This window comes from Engraulis encrasicolus, chromosome 7 (assembly GCF_034702125.1).
Source record: "Engraulis encrasicolus isolate BLACKSEA-1 chromosome 7, IST_EnEncr_1.0, whole genome shotgun sequence".
Classification (NCBI taxonomy): domain Eukaryota; kingdom Metazoa; phylum Chordata; class Actinopteri; order Clupeiformes; family Engraulidae; genus Engraulis; species Engraulis encrasicolus.
The window spans coordinates 36,045,045-36,065,747 of NC_085863.1; the positions used below are offsets into that span (position 1 = coordinate 36,045,045).

A 20,703-nucleotide genomic window follows, 5' to 3' on the forward strand; every position below is an offset into this window, starting at 1 on the left:
GGAAAAAATATATATTTAAAAAGTTGAAAGCTGCATTTAAAAAAAAAAGAAAAGTGGCAGGTTGGAGAAAGGGGAGATGTGATACTGTATTACTGCAGTTTTAGGGAGTGATGCAGACTTATGCAGTATTTGGGGACCGAAAGCCTGGTCGTGGGTGTGGAGGGTGGCAGCATAGCTGGAGCTTTAAGCCTGGCCTTCATCAGCCTGTTCTCAGCTCCTTAAGCAGGCCGCAGCGCTGCACTACACTCCCTCTGCAACTGGAGTCTCTAAGGAGGTTTCGTCTCATCAGCACCCAATTAAAACAGCCACGCGGGCCGGGCAGCAGGCACCGTGCACACAAGCTGCGAAGCAGCCGAGAGTGTTACCCCTGCTGGGACGTGTACATGTACTCAGGCCCCAGTGTGTCTGCTGCCCTGCCCAGGGAAGCCGACATATGGGGGGGGGGCAAAGGGGTCAGTTGTCCCGGGCCCAGGGAGAAAGGGGGCCCGGGAAATTGGTCCTCATTATTTTGTGTGTTATTGGGTGGGGGGCCCTATTGGATAACTTTGTCCCAGGCCCAGCCAAAGCTGGCACTGCTTGTGGTCAATCCATCTCTTTACTCGCTGGCCTGTCAAGACGACACCGACATGGACATGGACAAGCCCTGTGTGAGTGAGTGAGTGAGAGACGAGTGTGTGAATCAGTGTGTGTAACCCAGACCAAAGCAAACCTGTTGAACTGTAAACAAGCCCATTAAGGTCTGCCAACACACATAAATTACCTTCAAAACGGCAGTTCAGATGATACATGCATTGAGCACCGCACTGCATTAAACACAGGTCTTTTCAAATAAAACTGGTCTTTTGCATACTGAACAAAAACAGTTTGGGCAGCAGTAACACATCAGTCACGCCACCACAGTACACTACACAGCATCAAAGTCTGGCTGGCACTCCACTTAAAGAATACAGAGACACCATTTCACTCACAACCACTGGCCTGGCCAGGTAACCTGGTCCAAACCCCCGTCGGGTCAGGTCTGGTCTGGTCTGGGGGTACTAGGGTGCACAGCCCTGTAGCTGCCAAGTCTTTACCCACCAGCCCTCTACTACTAATACTACTACTACTACTACTACTACCCCCGCCACCATCATGGCTGCTGACAGCACCCCCCCATCCACACCCCAACATACACACCCAATACATACAGTACAATGTCATGAGAACCCAATTCTAGTCCCCCCCCCAACCTTGGCCCAGAACAACTGACCCCTTTGTCGTCTTCCTGACCACCACCAGCACCACCACCGCTCAGAGTCAGAGCAGCGGGGCAGCTCTTGCTTAGGGCCAGGCTGGGACATACTGTGACAGAGGCAGGTGCTGTGCTGTGCTGTGGGTGCCTGAGCTGGAGCTGGAGCTGGCAGGGGGGGGAGCCAGAGCCAGCGCCAGCGCCAGCCCAGGGCCTGACACTTTCCTGGCAGGGGCAGCCCCATCTTAGACGTGGCGCTCCACATGCGAGGTGGGGGTGGAGGGGTGCAGAAGGGGTGTATGGGGTGGGGTGTTGACTGTAATGGTGAATGTTGTAAGGGAGGGGTGTGGTGGGGGGTTGCAGAGTGCCCCGCTCCAAAAGTGTGTGTGTGTGTGTGTGTGTAGTTGGGCGGTGGGGATGGGGTGCAGTGTGGCTGGGGGTGTTGATGGTAAAGTGTTAGGTTGTAGATGAGTGGAGGCAACCGGGTTAAGTTGTACGGGAAGGGAGTGGTGTGTGTATGTGTGTGTGGGGGGGTAACCGATGCTCCTTGTGTGTGTGTGTGTGTGTGTGTGTGTGTGTGTGTGTGTGTGTGTGTGTGTGTGTGTGTGTGTGTGTGGGAGGGTAGGGGGTTTGACGGTAAGAGTAAGGTTGTAGAGGAGAGGAAGGTATCTGACTGAGGTTGTATGGGTGGTGGGTAAGCGAGAGTTGGGGCCGCTGGGGAATAAGGGAGGCGGCGTGTCTGTCTGCCTTGGCTCCCCTTACACCCAAACAGGTGGCCACTGGGGGGGCTGAGGAGGGGACTGGGGTGGGGGTTCCCTCCACGTACCCTGATCGTCGCCATGGCCATATGCTGCCTGCTAGGCTGCCCAGTACACACACACACGCACACACACACAGACACACACGCACACACACACTGAGTGAACTGAAGAACGCACACACGGCGCACACCCACACACTTCGACCACTCGCACTGGACTCAAACGTGTGTGTGTGTGTTTAAAGCAACACTGGCTCAACTTGAAAATACTGCAGTAGACCTGGACATTTTTATTGCAGGCATACCTACCTACGTACAAGCTATAACTGAAGTAATCCTATTATACCAATATGTGAAACCACCACTGCAGTTTACATCAGAAATGTGCCAATGAAAAAAAAACTTACTTACATTTTCAAATGCTAAATGCTCATTTATGGCAACTCTGCAATGGAAGTGATTTCAAATTTCAAAAATAGCCACAAGTGTTACTCTTGATTTACACATACGTACATTGAACAGGCATACAAGATATTATTGGAGTAATCTCATAATTCTAGTACATGAAACCACCAGTGCCGTTTTAAAGAAATGAGCTATGATTTTTTTTTTTTACTGTTACACTATTTGTAGTAGATTCCCTTTTACTCAAAATTAGCCATGTGTGTTGCGCTTGATGTTTACAAAAGGGTACTTTTGCAAATAATACTACCTCCTCCGTGCTGACACAATGGCACACATAGATTCTTCTGTCTCAGAGGTGTTGGATGGTGGCTACTCTACTCTACTCCAGGGAGACTCTGCAGTGGAGCGTTGAGGTTGAAAAGGTGCTGGCTAGCCCCCTCTGGTGTTCATCTGGCAGCCCCAGCCAGACAGGTCACACATCAGGACAGCTTACGGGTCAATGGCGCTGTTTTGGGCTCAGACGTCAGGTGGTACAACCACAACTAATGTCCATAAATTAATTAGTAGTAGTTGCTAATTAATGTACTGCAATGGTGGTGCATAAGCACTATTTTAACTTGTTCACAAATACAGGTAGCTATTTTCATTATCAACCAAAACTTGGTACCTGTGACCTGGTGTTCAATTACGTCACAAGATAATTTCCAGATCCTCCCTGCCTCTCTCTTCCATTCATTTCCTGTAATCATCTCCTATCTCAATAAAGGCAAAATAGCCCAAATTAAAGCCCAGCATAATAAACTTGGTTGGTAAATAGTAAGCCCCCTATGTTGTTAATCAACAGTGGCAAGCTTTGTCAAACAGGTCACATTTCAGGATAGTTTAAAACTCATTTTTCCCTGTTGGTGAACATGCTCTACTTGTCTTACGTGGCCATCAATAGAGATTTTGATACAAACTAAAGGATTTTCATGAAATTAAATGGGTTTGGTATTTCAGTTTTTCAAAACAATTATACACAAAGGCTACAAGTCAAAACAGAGGGACTTTTTAATTACAAAAGCACAAAAATACATACGTAACTACAGTTCTGGAAGTGCCCAATATACAATATAAAAATCCATGTACATAATCAATATGGCCATATAGAAGGTCGCTTTAGGACAACATCTCTTAATATGTGCTGACAGCACAATCTATGGCCCCGCCAGTCTATAGGACTGTCTTTCACTTTTTTACAGCGGTGAGAGGAGAGCTCTCTCTCTCTTTCTCACGCACGCACGCACGCACACACATCCCCACACACACACACACATCCACACACGGGCACACGCATGCACGCACGCACGCACGCACGCACGCACGCACGCACGCACGCACGCACGCACGCACGCACGCACGCACGCACGCACGCACGCACGCACACACACACACACACACACACACACACACACACACACACACACACACACACACACACACACACACACACACACACACACACACACACACACCTCTTCAGATCACACGACATGGTTCCAGTGATCCATATCCTTGGTCTGTTCATCTCTCTTGAGACCAAGATAAACAAATTTGCTTTAGATGGTGTCAAGCATGTGTGGTGGTAAACAAGTGAGTTTTACCAAAAAAGCGTATCCTCTCAATAGCCAAGCATGGTAGTGGGACTGACTTGGTTAGGGGATGCATGAATGCTGTCAACATTGTCAATCTGAAATACACCTAAAAGAAACATGCATGTCAACATGCATTGTGACTACTGAAGCAGATCATGATATTCTCCATAGGATTGCATTCAAATCTCATACCAATCTATTTAAGCCAGATGCAGACTCAAAATGTAAAAGTTCAATGCAAAGAAAGGTTGAAACGCACACTGATGACCTCCCTTTTCATCCCTTTTCATTTCGTTTCATTTTGAGACGATTCGAGCAAACACAGCCCCTTCTTTACCGGATTTTAATCTGCGGTGTACTCACTTTTGTGAGTACATGTTCAAACATTAATGGCTGTATTTTGTTTTTTTTCTGAGTGAACAAGAAATTTAAGCGGTTGAATAAGTTGTTAAATGGTCACTAATCATTGTGTCAAAGTGAAATTTCTGTAATGCTTTCCTATGAAAATATATACTCAAAAATCTGCAAAAACTCTGAGGGGTGTATTTACTTTCGTGATATACTGTATGCTGCTGCTGTGATGCTGTGATGCGGTTAGGCAGCGGACTCGGAGCCACTGGCGGTGATGTCCAGAAAGCCCTCTCTGGCCGCTCGCATCCGTTTACGCGCCGCCTCAAACAGCTCTGCAGAAATCAACACACAAAACACACACACACCAGTGCTTAGCAGTGTTCAATCAGTCATCGATTAAATACCATGAAAGAGCATGCCAAGTGTTGGGTTGTTTTCAGCTGCTAAGCCAGCATTAGTACGGCAACTTTGCAAGTAGATAAGAAAACTGCAGCTAGAAAAACAGTACTTGCTGTTTAGCAATCATAAAATTGCTTTAAGGAAATGCCTCTGAATTGTCAGCGTGAACTACATAGAAAAACATGATATAAGGTCTATTCTGCTTCTTGCTAGTGTTATCATCATCTGCCATATCTCACCCATGATCTGCTGTAGAGATTTCTGTTGACTGTGGTCCCCAAGATGATCCATGACCGCCTGCCTTCTTCTCGTCAGCGAGTTAGCGTCAATAAAAGCCCTGAAGACACACACAGACACAAACATGCACAGACATGCAGAAATTGATTATATGACCTAGCAGGACCAACGCCTACCAAAACACAACATACAGTACGCATCCACACATTTACAGAGAATATCTTACCCATACAAATTTAAAATGGTAAAAGCATGCATTCTCAAAAAGTTTTAAAAGCCATGTAAAAAAAAAAACACATAATAAATAATACATACATAAATAATAAAACCAGCTAAGAACTGTACATGGGCTGGTGTTTGTTTATATTAGCCATGGAACATCAGCCATTTAGATCACATGATATTTCGCTTTGTCCAGTCACAGTGTACTCTATGCTGTGAAGATACTACTACGTTCCCTATATAACAAAGAGATGAACATTTTGGATACAGCATCCTGAACCAGTATTCCTCCTATTATTCATCATCATGGATGCTGTACTGGTAATGGCCTCACCTGGCTTGCTGCAGGCAGTTGAGAGTGAATGTCACACTCCCTGTAGTCTCAGTGCGAAAGCCAAAACGACTCAGTCTCTCACCCTAAAGAAACAAAACACATGAGGGATTAAACATGCATGCGGCATGTGTGTGTGTGTGTGTGTGTGTGTGTGTCTATCAACATCCTGCCAGCCCCCAACGGCTCCCTGTCTGTGTGCTTGCTCAGTAGACCTACACATCTGTCCGCCTCTACCAGACTGTTATCAATGCCTCCTTGTCATCAGTCTGGTCTTTTTTTCCTTCACCCTTATCTCTACTTCTATTTTATCTCCTCTTTCTCAGATAAGTTCTTTTGTCTTTTTTTTCTCTCTCTCTCCCTCTCCATCTTTTCTTTTTGTCTCTTTCTCAGAATCAACATGTGCGAAAACACAGCCATTCCAAAATAATAATTTAATTAATTGAGGTGAAAAATTAATTCCGTTTTAATAATTTATGTTTTTTTCTTCCATTTTTGTCCTGTCTCTTTTTTTCTTTTAAAGAATGGGATCATTAGACTGTCTCTATCACATCCATGGCTATGATCTCCAAATTAATAAATACATAAATATTGATAATAATAATAATAATAATAATAATAATAATAATAATTTAATTTATGAAAGTCATGTGCGTATGTATGTGTGTGTGTGTGGGGGGGGGGATGTAAATACAAATAAAGTAATTAAAGGTATTCAGTATTATTACTCTCTTTTACTTCAATACATCCAAAATACAGTGTGAAAGCACTACAGCAATGGGAATGTAAAGTTATTTTATTTGGCTTGCAGAGCAGTGGCTGAAATGTAAAAAAACAAAAAATGGCTGAGCTGGGCATTCTACTCCACTTTGTTGCTGCCCCAGATTCAAAAGAACACATTCATCGTCGTCGTGACAACTTCACGGAATGTTTACATGCAACTCCATGCAAAGTAGAATGTTCAGTGTAACTTCTCAGTCTAATTTCAGACTTCAAAGAGAACAGCTGCTAAATATGAAGCTCTGCAAACTTTTCTGCTGCTTTTGCCCACCGGTGCCTCATGAGGAGGGTGAGATGGATGACATGGCCAGGCAAAGGGCCCAGGCTGTGGGCAAGACCAACCCCAGCAAGAAGAAGATGAGGAAGGAGGCCAAGAGGCTAAAACATGAGAAGAATGATTTGAAGGAAAAAGAAGAGGAGATCAAGATGAAGATGGATAAGCCCATGGCTATGGACGAGAGGAAAGAAGATGGGGCCAGTGGTGAAAGCACGCCAGCAGTGGACATGATGGGGCCAGCAGTGGACCTGTCAGGTACTGACCCAGTGATTCTCTCAGGCCAGTTAGCTGAGGAGGCAGCTGATGCAAGCTCAAAGGCCCTACAGCAGCCAAAAACTCCCCCCAACCTGACAACTGGGGCTGAGGAGCCGGTTGAGAGAGTGACCCACAAAACTATTGTGGATCATGGTGAGACGGATGGGGCTGGTAGTGTAAGCTCCTCCATCAGCCCATGTGATCTGTTGGCCACTCTGAACTCTGTGGCCAAAGCTGATGGTGACATAGTGGCTTTGCTGGATCACCTGAAAGCGGCCAATATGAGACACATGGCTATGGAGAGCAGACCTGGACTGCGGCAGCCCGCTGGTCGCCTCAGACTGGACACTGGGCCTGAGAAGCTGACACCGATGGAGAGCAGACCTCGACTGCGGCAGCCCGCTGGTCGTGTCAACCTGGACATGGAGATCCCCATGGGAGGAAAGCCTGCCCTCCGCCAGCCCACAGCTCGCCTCAGACTGGACACTGGGCCTGAGAAGCTGATCCCCAAGGAGACCTTGGATGATCCTCAGGCAGATGGGTCCACAGTGAATGGTGGCCAGTGCTCTACTCCAGTAGTGGACACTCCCCATTCAGCAGTGACAGAGGCCGTGATTGTTCATCCCTGTTTGACAAGTAAGTAGCCCACCATGTCAATCTCTCTCCCTCTCTCTCTTTCTCGCCATCAAACATCACATATCTCCATTGTCTCTGTTTCCTTAGAAGTAGAGGATTAGCTATTGTACAGGGTGTGCATGCAGATTCATATTGACTAAGATCATCTTTTTTTCCTTCTCTTTCTATAAATCTCTTCTTACACAGATGGCACTGTAGATGACTCAGGATCTGGTGAGAGATGCCAATCTCCAGAACTCTGTGAACATCATCTCCTGCAGCAGCCAGAGATGGGATTGGCTGCCATTGTTACAGGAGAGATGTCAGCTGGAGGAGGACAGGAGGAGGAAGCTGAGGAGCAGGCCTAACGCCCAGGCCTGAGAGACATCCAACTTAACATACACACACACACACACACACACGCATAGCACACGCATAGCACACGCATACATTCGCACAACACCCTCCACCACCACCACACACACACGCACACGCACACCTTACACGAATACACAACACATACAACATACACACACATATCGGGAAAGTATTGTGTCCAACATGTCACTCTGACTTGACTTGGATTCTAATCTTTTTGGACTCGGCCTTGTCTCAGACTCAAACCTATTTGGACTCAGAGTTGTCTCGGACTTGACTTGCCCTGGTCTTGGACTCTACAACGGTGGACTTGACTACAGCCCTGGAAGCTTAGGAGCTGGTTCCAGAACAGATGTGATGTCTCTCTATTTGGTGCTGATGACACACAGGCCTGAAAGTGGATGTTTCTCCAAGCCGGGCCGCCAGAGACAATAGTCACATGGACTGATAACAAATTACACCCCCATATATAATACAAACAATACACACACAATAGCCATGCACGCACACATACAGTCACATACACTGATAAACAACATGAATACACAACACACCTCTGCACATTACGCGCCTAACACGCACATAACACGCCCACACACATTACATGAGTACATAATACATGCCTGACCACTGGACACACACACACACACACACACACACACACACACACACACACACACACACACACACACACACACACACACACACACACACACACACACACACACACACATTACAAAAGTGAAGGTAGGGCTTTAATGATACACCCAATTCACAATTCGGTCCATATCACGATTTTAAATAAATAAACTATTTTAATCATCATGAAAGAATGTTGCCGTTTGTATTCATTTTTTGTCTCATGTCAATCACCAAGATTGGAACAGTCATCATGCCGTCATATCCAGCTTTTTATTATCCTCCATCAGCTACAGTACAACCACTGTTTGAACAGGGGTTATGAAAATTCCATTTGCAGTTAATATTGTGACAATGACCTACATATTCAATAGAGACATCACTCATCACAGAAAGGCAAAAAAGCCAGGACTCTAAATTGGCTCGGTCAAATGCTGGTGAAATTTCAGTTTGACTGGTAGAAAAGACCAATTTACTTGGTCACTTTGAGCCATTAGTGACTTTGTGTGTGGCTAGCACAACAAATAAGTTGGTAGCCATTTCGGCTGGTGATGAAAAAAGTTAATTTATAGTTAATTTAGAAAAGAGCCTCTCTGCGCTCTCCTGTTAACCATAAAGGTCTATGTCTCACACACAAAATACTCCTTCTACAAGATGCCTAGGCTACAGCCTGGAGCTAACGGGCAGAGATTAGTGCTAATGTGATCAGCTACCCATATTCAGGCAGCACGACCAACTTAGAGAGTTCCCAAGGACTGGGGAAGTCAGCAATGCGAATCTGGCCAGAGTCGAATCAAGTGTAGGACAAACTCTATGATGCTATCAGTTGGGCTGTTACACAGCCAATATGTATTTGTCCCTATAAAATGAACTATATGATACGATACGGTAAGATAGGTTTATATTCATAATAACAAGTATTTAGTGGTTTCTTCTACATTTTATATTGGATATTGAAAAGGAAAATGCCCCAAAAAGCTGCTCGAAGCATGCCTGATTATCATCGACTTTCAAATCCTGTACTGAGACTTGGTCTGACCAAGATGATAAGGAATAACATTTCCCAAATGGCCTGGTTAACACGCCTCCCTCGGTTTGCTACTGGTAGAGGCTAGAATAGGCTGCGCGGAAGTTTAAAACAGACATTTTCTTAGTCCCAATAGAACGTCTCTGCTTAAACCACGTCACTGCCTTGAACACGCCTCTACCCAGGGCCGTTGCAGCTGCTAAACTTTGATTGCTTCCCGACAAAGTGGGTGGAGTTCCCGATTTCTCCGGAGCTCAGAAACAATATTTGTATTGCTCCTGGCCTGACTGACCTGTTCCTGCACCACTCCATCAAATTATTTCCAAATTGGAGGATAGTGGCAGGGTGAATTGCAGTGCAAAGTGTCATGCCAGTAGGACATAAAATACCGAAGATATTAGTTTTATTTAATTGTCTTCTTGCCACTCTGCGAGATAGCCTACACCTGCTACAAAAAACAAGTCGGCGGAGTTCCACATCCCTGCAACAAACTGCTACACAAGAGCTGAAGTGGATGTTTTTCGTTAAACTCCGCTAAACTTGCTCTCTCCCTCTCTCTCCTGTCGCTAATGGCCTACCTGACGCTTTCGAGATTTACAATTTACAGTTTGATTTCGCTATTCGAATTCACATGCGCTTGTGGACATCTTCCCAACCAGGGTTACAACCACAAAAACGAAATGGCTTAAGTAGCCTATCAGCCTATGGCCAAAAAACAGCATCCACCACTGATAGAAACAGCCACTGGGAGACCTGGCCAAACTACAGCGATTCCCTTTCGAGAGTTTTTTTTTAATAGCAAGTCTACTGCCTGCGAAATTTGGACGAAGCAATCAGCAATGCATGCACTGCTGCACACATAGGAGAGAGAGAAAGAGAGAGAGAGAGAGAGAGAGAGAGAGAGAGAGAGAGAGAGAGAGAGAGAGAGAGATATGAATTGATTGTGACTTCGCTTGCTAAAACACCATGATCATTATGGAAGATTGCTCCTAAATATGGAAATGCAGTACTAATCCCAATTTCACTCGGATTCTACTGAACCATATTTTTGTCTAATGATTAGCCTATAAAAATCATGTGATTTCAAATTGTGTGACGTCTCAATTGTAGAAAATTATAGGTTAGGCTACATGTAGACATGATAGTTTAAGCAACTTGCATGTCTTTTAAGGAGCGCATTAGGAAGGCGCAGGGAGGGCTCCAAAATATCCCAGTTCTTTCTTTCTTTTTTTTCAGTAGTAGTGCAGTAGGCTACAAAACACAACACGGGCATATAGGCCCAACGGCTCTGCACTAGTAGAGATGACAAAACACTACAAACCTCTTGTAACAAACAAAACTATAACTTAAGCGCTTGGTAGCATAATCTCAAAAGATGCTTTGTTCATGTTGTTCACATAGTGCATGTCAGAGTGTACCTTGAATGTGTTTGGTATCCGCACGTAGCTGTAGTCCTCCAGCTCAGGAGAGCCGCCGATGAAGAAGCGTCTCAGCTCTGCCACCGTGCCGTTCTGGAGGGGCCTCCACGTCTGACACGTCACGCTGTGGTAGCCTGGACACGGCACGCAAAACGCAGACACACACACGCACACACAGGTGTGTTACAGTCAATACCGAAGATACCATCAAGATTATGCTTCATTTCATCATACATTTTAAGTGTTTCTCATAAATTGGACAACTTGGATGAATACTGTCCTACAAAGCAAAATGCAGTAACTGTGCATAGCTCCAAACTGGGTAAAATGACTTTTTCCGCCCTGCTGTCCAGCCTTAGTAGTTTTAGGTACATTATTGACATTTGGCTGTTTTGTTACTCTACAGGTATATTATCACATTCTTTGTAGATTAACAATTTTATTTATCTTTATACTTTGATATACATATATATTTAATTAAAATCACAACTAATTTTAAACAACAACAACAACAACACAGTTACTGATTTGTGAGACAGTATAGTATGTCAGGGCAGCCTCCCAGTCCTCGTACCTGGGTTAGATGGGATGACGGCATAGCCGTAGCCCTCCGTCCGATAGCGCTGCCAGTAGTCCAGGGAGAGAACCTTGAAGTACAGCACTGGCCACTGGGGAAGGCACTCTGAAAGACACACATTGCAAATAATAATACGAAAAGATCCATATGACATGATTATGTCTGTGTGACAGGAGCATGGCAAGGATGAACCAAAGAGAAGTTGATTAAACCTTTAAAAGTGTATTGTAATGTTCGTACAATGACAGGTATAATAGAATTTTGAGCTAAATCATAGAAATGTATATCACATTATATTAGGGTATCTTAATCTTGTTATATAGTCAAACACATTTTGTTTTACTGCTCATTGCTACTGATAAAGGATTTTACCCTCCGTATCTTCATCGGCCTGGAAGAAGGTCTCAAAGCTGAAAGGGTAGGAGAAGAACGCCACATTGTCCTGCAAGAAGACAATGTCATCATGATTTAATCCATATTCCACATCACTATTGCATTCTACAGAGGTCTTAGAAAAATAAAAAGGATTTCACCACCTTTCCCAAGGTGCGTGTCTGACACGTCTGTGTGACTCCTGAGAGGCTTTCGAACGGCAGACCAAACCAATCTAAAAACGAGTGAAAGAACTGAAGATTAGTATACTGTATACAAACACCTAGGGACACTGGGAACTAAGAGGTAAGTGAGAAGGACTTACTGTTTGGAAGGTCAAGGATGAAGTGGATGTACAGGTTGTCATATTCGTAGCCTTTAGCTGAAACTGAACATCATATGGAAACATCAATCAACCAAACAAACGTCCAATCAACCAAATAATGTGTCATGCCATTTGCTTCTAACAGCATCAATACTTCTTACATTACAACATACAGCACAACATATATTTGAACATTCTGTCTGAACAAAAACTAGAAATGCACTCAGAGTACAGACCTCCAAGGAATCTGTTTGTTAGAACATTTGACTATGTTACACCCTAATTTTTCTCTTAAAAAAATTAATCACTTGTTCCTTTTGTCATTTCCAACAACTCCCCAAAAATTGCTTCCAAATCTGTGCATAATTTTTGAGTTATCCAGCTGACAGACAAACAGACTGACAAAGTAAAAACAACCGAAAACATAACCTCCTTGGTGGAGGTAACAGTCACTCACCAATAGGGCTGGGCGGTGTACGGTTAAAAAACCGTGATCTCGGTTTACACTACACAAGGTTCTCTTTTTGATGAGAGACGGTTTTGTTGTTGTTGTTGTTTATAGCCTACTATGTTATGTGCGTGAGCTTCATACTCGTGTCACACTTCCAAAGATTCTTCTAATTCATAAGTCTCTGACACTTCATTTCAACTCTGCTAAGTCCACTGTTGTTGCTGTTCTACTAGGGAATGTCACCACAATGTAAGATGTTGATTGAACTAATAAAATAATTGGTTACGCGCTAGAGGCTAGTGAGAGTGAAATATGATGAACACACAAGGCATGGATGAATCATGACAAACATTTCAATTCATTTAGCCTACCTTTGATCTCACAAAGTTAAATAAAAGGCAATTCTATGTGGTGCTATGTTAACAGGCTACAACAGTTATCTGATTCTTAACTGTATTTAATTACCATCCCAACTGTGTGCGCAGTGCTGTTATCCCTATACTGCACACATTATTATCCCATCATGGAAAAAAATCTTACTGTGTTTTTTGTCACATAAAATGAACTTCTTAAGACATATTTGTGATTTTTTTCAAAAAAAAGTTTTTTGGGGGGTTACTTTTAGGTTTGTTGCCATATGGCAACATTGTGCAGTTACGGAAAGGATCCAGTGTACATTTTCCCTCCAGACCAAACAAGGCTCAAACAACATTATGGATTATTTTATAGAAATATAATTGTTCTTATCTCAGAAAAACATTGAAAGTTTACCCACAAGTTCAAGGGAGTTATTTAACACATTTTTGTCACTGAAAGAACAAGTAAATACTGTTTATTATATCCCCGAAAAACAGTATTTCAGTGGTATTACGTTGACCAAGCACCAATGAATATAGTTGGTGTTAACACAATATTTGTGCATAGATTTGCACAAAAATGTGTATGGTAACTGTCTATAATATGTACATGCACTGATTTAATTTTGGAAGCCAACACTTTGAAGATGGCCTATATTCAAGATGGCCGATTTGCGAACCAGGCATCTTTCATCATAACCGACAGTTTGTTTGTCATAACTTTTGAATGGATGCTTGGATTTACACTAAACCTTGTGTGATAACACTCTATAATAAATAAATTAGCCATGTAAAATTGTCAGGCCAGTGCTGTCAAGATAGCTGACTTTCAAGATGGCTGACTTTGAAGTTGGCAATCTTTCGAGACGGCCTACCTTTTGTTTACGCTACAACTTTTCAATAGGTGCTTAGATTTGCAGTAAATCTTGTGTGTTAATAATATTATTGGTTTATGAGCTGTTTGAAATTTGGAGATTATGCTTTTAAAATGGCTGACTTTCAAAATGGTTGACTTTGTACGCAATAATTTTTTGATCGGCATGACAGATTTGCACAAATGTTGTGTGCTAATTAGCCTAATTATAACAGACACATGAAGTCAAAACATTTTGGAGGCTTCAAATGGTCAAGATGACAGTAGCTTTATGCTCTAATCTGGGGTTTGGGGATTTTTGTGGTATACCTCTGGCAGTCGGGGGAGGCTGCATAGGCTTTGTTCGCTTTTCTGCATGTACTCAGAGTGAAAGCTCATAAAAGAGTTCTGTACACCTATTATAACATTTTTAATGTTCTTTACAGACTGCCATTTACACTCATTATAAATACTATCAGTTATCAATCATTCAATCAATAAATAAACCAATTAATCAATCAATCATAATTGGGTATTTGTATCAATACACTTTCCCTATTGACCGTCTTGTTCCATTACCGCACAATGTTGCCGTATGGCAACATACCTATTTTTCAACATAAAAAGGAAATTATTTTAGTTGAAAACAAAACAAATGGTGAAAACAGATCATGACTAACTATAGATCATCCCAATATTTTTTTAAAATTTTGGTAAATATTGCAAAAAGTGAAAAAATCTTGGCCAATGCCAGAGCAATCTGTCAAGGACACACGCTCATGTACAGTGAGGGAAAGAGTGAGCCTGGGGCAGTGTGTGTTGTCATGTGATGTCAACAAACAGCATAATTGGATAAAACAAGGCCTCAGTTTCAATATGAAAACCAATCAGTGTCTATTATTTATATTTAAATACCAGGAAATGCCAAAATAATGGTATGTTGCCATATGGCAACACCGTGCAGTATATGGTTAAGACTGCTTATAAGCTAAAGTAGCCTAGCTTTCAAATGCAATGGGTAGACAAGATACATTGCTACATTGCTATATTTGTTTGAAATGATTTGGGGGCAAAATAGGAGCGAAACACATCGCAATATGACACAAACTACCGGACAAAATACCTTCTATGTTGGATTTGGACTTTAATTCAAAGACAATATGCACACAATGTCAAGTAAATCCGTTTGTTTTCAGTGTCTGTCTTCAGTCTGTTTCGTTTCTGTCCCACTGTTGTTTACTCGCTAGTCCAGCGGCAGCGCAACGCGCCGGATGTGTTGCCAGGTGTAGAACGACAAATAAGCCATTAGTGTTGCCAGGTGTAAAATGAAATAAGCTGTTTTGGGCTGTCTTGGAAAAAAAGCCCAAAACAGCTGCTTATAATCATTTAACCCTTCTTCCTTGAGAAATCAATGACACCCTGGTCAAGATTTTAGGTTATTTTATGAAATGCTGCATTTTCCCCTTTGTTGGATAGGGAAATATAAACTATAAATTATAGAAAATATTATTGAAATGAAAAAATGATAAAATATAAATGGAGATTAATTTAAATTCATGATTTTATCTCATTTTAACATTTAATTTGAGATCTTTTCCTCAGAAAGATTAAGATTTGGGGGGAAATCGTCGCATATCAAAAAACCGTGCAGAAAACCGTGATCTCAATTTTCAGCAAGAAAACCGTGATGCTAATTTTTTCCAAAACCGCCCAGCCCTACTCACCAATCTCCCCGTTTATAAGCAGTCTCAACACTCCATGGGGAGGCTGAAACCAAGCAGATACAGAATGCAGTGCCAGTTAAAAATAAATAACGAAATATACAAGTTTCACTTTTTTTCTTAATACAATAAAAATGACCATAAACATACCATTTCGAAGTCAGGGCCAACAAGACTGTTGAGGTAATCTCTGTGCCGAACATAAAGCTGGAGACAAAATTTAAGTGGGGGGAATAAGAATTTTAGTTGCCATGGACAAATGAGATTTGTGGTTACTGAAAAAAGTACAGTATTTATACTGTTTTTCGGTAGAGAACTGTGCTGCAATAATAATCTCACACATAATTTTAAAATCAAATAATTTTAGCGATTACATTGAAGTCTATTAATAAGCATCAAGTGTTGTGGCATCTACACAAGACGGAGCACCTTATGTCACTGACTTGGTCAAAAAGCAACCGGGTGAAACATGGGCTGAGAGAACAGAACAGACATATTACATCAGTTGCAGTGTGTGTGTGTGTGTGTGTGTGTGTGTGTGTGTGTGTGTGTGTGTGTGTGTGTGTGTGTGTGTGTGTGTGTGTGTGTGTGCGTGTCTTCTCACGTCTCTATACATGCGGTGCTCCCTGTCCTTCTCCTCCAGGCTGATGCCTGCTGAGGCGTTGACCAGAGTGAGGCGCCACACCTCCTTTCTCTCCCCACCCGTCTCCACCCTGAGTAACAACATCATCATGGCCCACACCATCATGTTGCACACTCTCGAAGGCTATTTTATATATGCAACAGTGTGGTGAGTTTTATGACAAGTTGATCAATTATCATAAACAACTAATACGTTGCTGCCCCATCCTTTCGCACTTCTGAAGTACATGTGCTGAATGCCACTGGCTTAATTGACCGAATTTGTCAATAGATGTTTTAAACTAGTCAAAACATAACACTATTTGACATCTAAAGAGAAGGTTTTTTTCTTCTTGTTGACAGCTGTACTCCATGTAGAGCAAATTCATGAGGTTCAATATGTACAGTAAACCGCTGCTAGTCTCAAAGCAAACGGTAAAAAGAGTGCCAATTTGTTTTATCGTACCTGTAAGTGCCTTTGCTGTTGTTGAAGTCTGGTTTGATGGTGATGACTCCGTTACTGTCCACTCTGATGGTACACAGCACATACTCATGCTGCTGGTCTCCCAACCTGTACACAAGAGAGACAACATTGGTTTAGGGATGGTTCCCATACTGGGGGTCACAGAGGTACTGCAAGGGACAGCATTGGACAGATTAGACTGTTTGCATAAAACCTTAAATATATGCTTTTACAAATATATGCTTTCATTACACTGTTTTTTTTTTTACATGTTTTTTTTTGTCCAAAAGGGGGTCCCAGCAGCAAAAGTTTGGGAACCACTGGTCTAGACTTTCCATTCACCACAGAACAGTTAAAAAATCTTTAATGGTTCCAGGACGGAACAGCTTGGTTTGACAGTCTTAGGCTGAATCGATAAGTAAAATAGATACAAAAAGAGTGGGGGATTTGTAGTGGTTTAAAGGAAAAATGAGAAAAGACTTGACGCACTGTGCACTGGGCCCCAGGTTGGCCATGATGTGCATGGTCTGGACGGTGGTGTTGATGATGTGGCTGCTCTTCACAAACTCCTCCGTGGGCTCCCAGGTGACCACTCGAGCCTTAGCCACACTGGCATCCCTGAGGAACACACATATACAGAGTCTAATTAAAGCACCCAAAATATGGCTAATAATAACATAACACACAATATATAGTATGAAGTAGGGGTAGAAGCACTATTACAGGTGTAATTACAACACAAGCGGTAGTATTATATTACAAAGTTGCGACCATGTAATATCATACCACTAGTGTTGTCATTACATCTGTAACCGCAGAAATACACCAGCGGCGATCTGAGCGAGTCGAGCGACGGAAGTAATTGACTTTGTATTGAGTCGAGAGACAAAAGCGATTCTGGAGACTAGAGCGATTTGCGCGACGAGCGCGACAATTTGAAGTTGAAATCTTTTCAACTTTCTATGACGCGGTTCGGCAACAAGCCGCGACAGCCAATGACTGTATAGAGGTCAGTGACCACAGCCAATGGGAATGCTTGAATGCTTTGCCTTCTGCCTGTACGGACATACTCTTGTCTCCTCAATCGCTTGTATCGCTTGCTGCTACACTCTGTCGCTTGAATCGCATCGCCGCTGGTGTATTTCTGCGGTAAGAGTACTTCCTCTTCTACTGTATACAATTCTGCATTATTTTACACCCCAAACTGCTTTATTGGACCTGAAGCATTGGCCTGATAAACTACTCCAACACACATGGTGACAGTTACATTTAATAATATTCTGCCTTTTCTGTGCAGCGATTAGTGTGGCTCTCTCCAATGTCTGCACAGAAAGATACTTACAAAGTTCGTCTCTCTGGCTTGCGGTGTCTGATGTTGGCCATCCGTTCTGCCAGAAACGTTGGGGCAATATCTGTCTGTGTGAGTGGATTCAGGTTGTGCTGCCCAAGAAATACAAACAACAGTAAGAGCCAATTCAGGTGCATAAACCACACTCATCATTAGCAGTAGTCACACACAGACACACAGACACAAACACACACACACACACACACACACACAGACACAAACACACACACACACACACACACACACACTTTACCTGGTCATTGCTTGTGAAACGGTCGAAGTCTGTGTATGTGAAGATGCGTCGGTTTCTTCGTCCTTTCCCGCGCTGCAGAGCCAGGATCTCGACGTGATACTGCTTCTCCAGTGGCGTCTGGCACGCAGTGTCCAACTGGTACAACTCCTCCTCATACTGCATCATCACATTGGAAACACAATAATACAAATGATCATAAATAAAGACTGTAGACTGTAAAACAACAAAAACAATGAAAGAACGTGGATCCACGTTTTATAGCCTGTCAGTAAAATGGCGAAAAAGTTCTTTTAATTCTTGCAAAGCTGAGTCAAACGAGAGCTGTTCAACCCTTCTTGTTATTGTGTCCCCAGCGTCGCAAGCTTCGTCGTCACTCCCTAAAAACCCCGCCCGCTTTGATTCAAAACAAATCTCTGCGTTGTGATTGGTTTGCCAGATTGAGGGCAATGTGGCAGACCACTTCTACGGTTCGAGGCTAGACCACTCGCAGGCAACATATTTTGGCGTCCAGCGGGTGGCGCCAGTTTACTAGGCTAACTTACACTTTCTTTCTTTTGAAGATTTTTTACAGGCCTTTTTTATGCCTTATTTAACAGGACAGTGTGAGATGGTGACAGAACGTGAGTATGAGAGAGATGGGTAAGGATAGGGAAAAATTACCCTGGGCCGAACTCGAAACCGGATCCCCTGCGTAACAGTATGGTGCCTTAGCCTTTTGAGACGAGGCCAAAGCCAGGCTCAAGAGCTTAGAAATTCTTACATTCTGTCTTACCTGGCTAAAGAGCTTCTCCTGCCAGCCAACAACCAACTCCTCTTCATCATCAGGACCTGGGGGGATATTTGAGGACATTGTCGTTTTCATTTGCAAACGCTGGTGAACATTGTGGCAGAGTTGTGTAAAGTAGTAGAAGTACTCTTACAAATGTAATTACATCACTAGTAGTGATTTAAGTGATATAATGTTACATGGTTTCAACTTAATATCATACTGTCAGAGTACTTCTACTTCAACTTCATACCACTCTGGTGGCAAGGCTCATTTGCCATGATATTTTTGTTTTACCTGATTTGAACTGAGAGTTGAATGTGTCCAGCTCTATGACTCCTCTGTCCTGCTGCGTTAACACCTGATTCTGCAGGTGCTGAGAGAGGGCTGCTGTAGACGTCACACGCTGTATCTTCACCCTATACAAATGAGTGACATAAAAAAAGATTGACATGTCCTTTTAATTTTTATTTATACATTGCACATTATTACAAACATAACATGGCAAGGCCATAACGGAACTTGTGGATGTGAATACATAAAACAAAGCTTTACAGTCAGGTGGCTAATTTACAATCCCAGTCCCAGCAGTCTACCTAGTCTAATAAAGTATCACCAAATATGGTCACAGTATTGCGTTTTGCCTGGTATTGGCCTCGTGCTTTGATGTAGGCAATTTTACGGGATGAAGTGAAATACGGAAAACCAGGGAAAGAAACTAATTTGTGCAGAGCTACAAGTCAAGTGCACAGATGGAATTCTAGTACCGTAATAGAGACCACTACTCGAGACAGACACCAATACATGTGAGTAAGTTTCATTTACAGTAACTACAAAAGCGCGCTCTTGTTAACCAATTAATTGGATATACTGTACTTCCAATAGTTACGTACCAGCCATACTGGTTTTACCATGCCATTGTACTGATTTCGAGGGGATGGTAACATCAGGAAGCCATACTAGCTTTCATAAATTTGCAAATTAGCTATAACGTTGTACTTTGATACACATGGCCACATGTTCCTAAAACAACACAAGATACTACATCATCTTTGTATGACTGGACGTTAGTAGTATGCATGCTAACCAGCTCTAAGCCAGCTAGTTCAATAGTAACAATAGCATTTGAGATGTTGATGAACAAGCAAAGAAGACTTGCCTTATCTTGAGGTTTTTGATAGCATCTCGAGAACGGTAAACCGCCTCTCCGTTATCTGTACTCCAACCGTCAGCCATGAAGTCAGCTTCTTTCGCATTTAGGACTAGTTATTCCACGTCATGAGATTACAGTTAACATTAGTTAATATCACTTAACAACACTAGCTAGCATGTAGGCTACAAATTCCAAGCACGAAAATGTACTCGTGGTGTTCTTTTGCGTGCATGTTAGAACCTCGCGACAGTTACGTTAACGTTTAGTATCCCAGCAGCTTACAACCATTGCTGTTTGAATAAATATTGTTATATGAGAGCAGATATTTTGGCGCTAGTTCGAGCTAATGTGGTGGCCAGGGTGGACTTGCAAGCGTCCTTGTCGTTGCATAGTAACACAGCAGCTTGCTCTACGAGGAAATGTTACCGACACGCCAGTAGGTGGCAATCGCGTGCTTCCAGTTACATCCCTTCCAGGCGGAACAGACG

General features: G+C 42.8%; 2 protein-coding genes across 3 annotated transcripts in view; one reads left to right on the forward strand and one right to left on the reverse strand.

Moving 5' to 3' along the window:
* Positions 1 to 3,425: 3,425 nt before the first annotated feature.
* mks1 (MKS transition zone complex subunit 1) lies at positions 3,426 to 20,594 on the reverse strand. The gene is made up of 18 exons (XM_063203368.1): positions 20,222 to 20,594; positions 19,360 to 19,481; positions 19,069 to 19,124; positions 18,297 to 18,452; positions 18,038 to 18,135; positions 17,185 to 17,313; positions 16,699 to 16,803; positions 16,216 to 16,324; positions 15,762 to 15,818; positions 15,615 to 15,657; positions 12,231 to 12,293; positions 12,070 to 12,140; positions 11,906 to 11,975; positions 11,531 to 11,638; positions 10,957 to 11,090; positions 5,571 to 5,653; positions 5,017 to 5,114; positions 3,426 to 4,710 (listed from the first exon to the last, which is right to left on the reverse strand). The coding sequence occupies exons 1-18, from the start codon at positions 20,296 to 20,298 to the stop codon at positions 4,622 to 4,624; spliced, it is 1,668 nt and encodes a 555-aa protein (XP_063059438.1). The 5' UTR covers positions 20,299 to 20,594; the 3' UTR covers positions 3,426 to 4,621.
* Positions 19,723 to 20,703, forward strand: part of lhx1b (LIM homeobox 1b) — a 97,244-nt gene continuing 96,263 nt past the window's right edge. Inside the window, exon 1 of one of the 2 annotated variants that reach the window (XM_063203372.1) lies at positions 19,723 to 19,872. The gene's annotated coding sequence lies outside the window, so the exon portion shown is untranslated. The remainder of the gene's footprint in view (positions 19,873 to 20,703) is intronic. The other variant, XM_063203371.1, reaches the window with a different exon arrangement.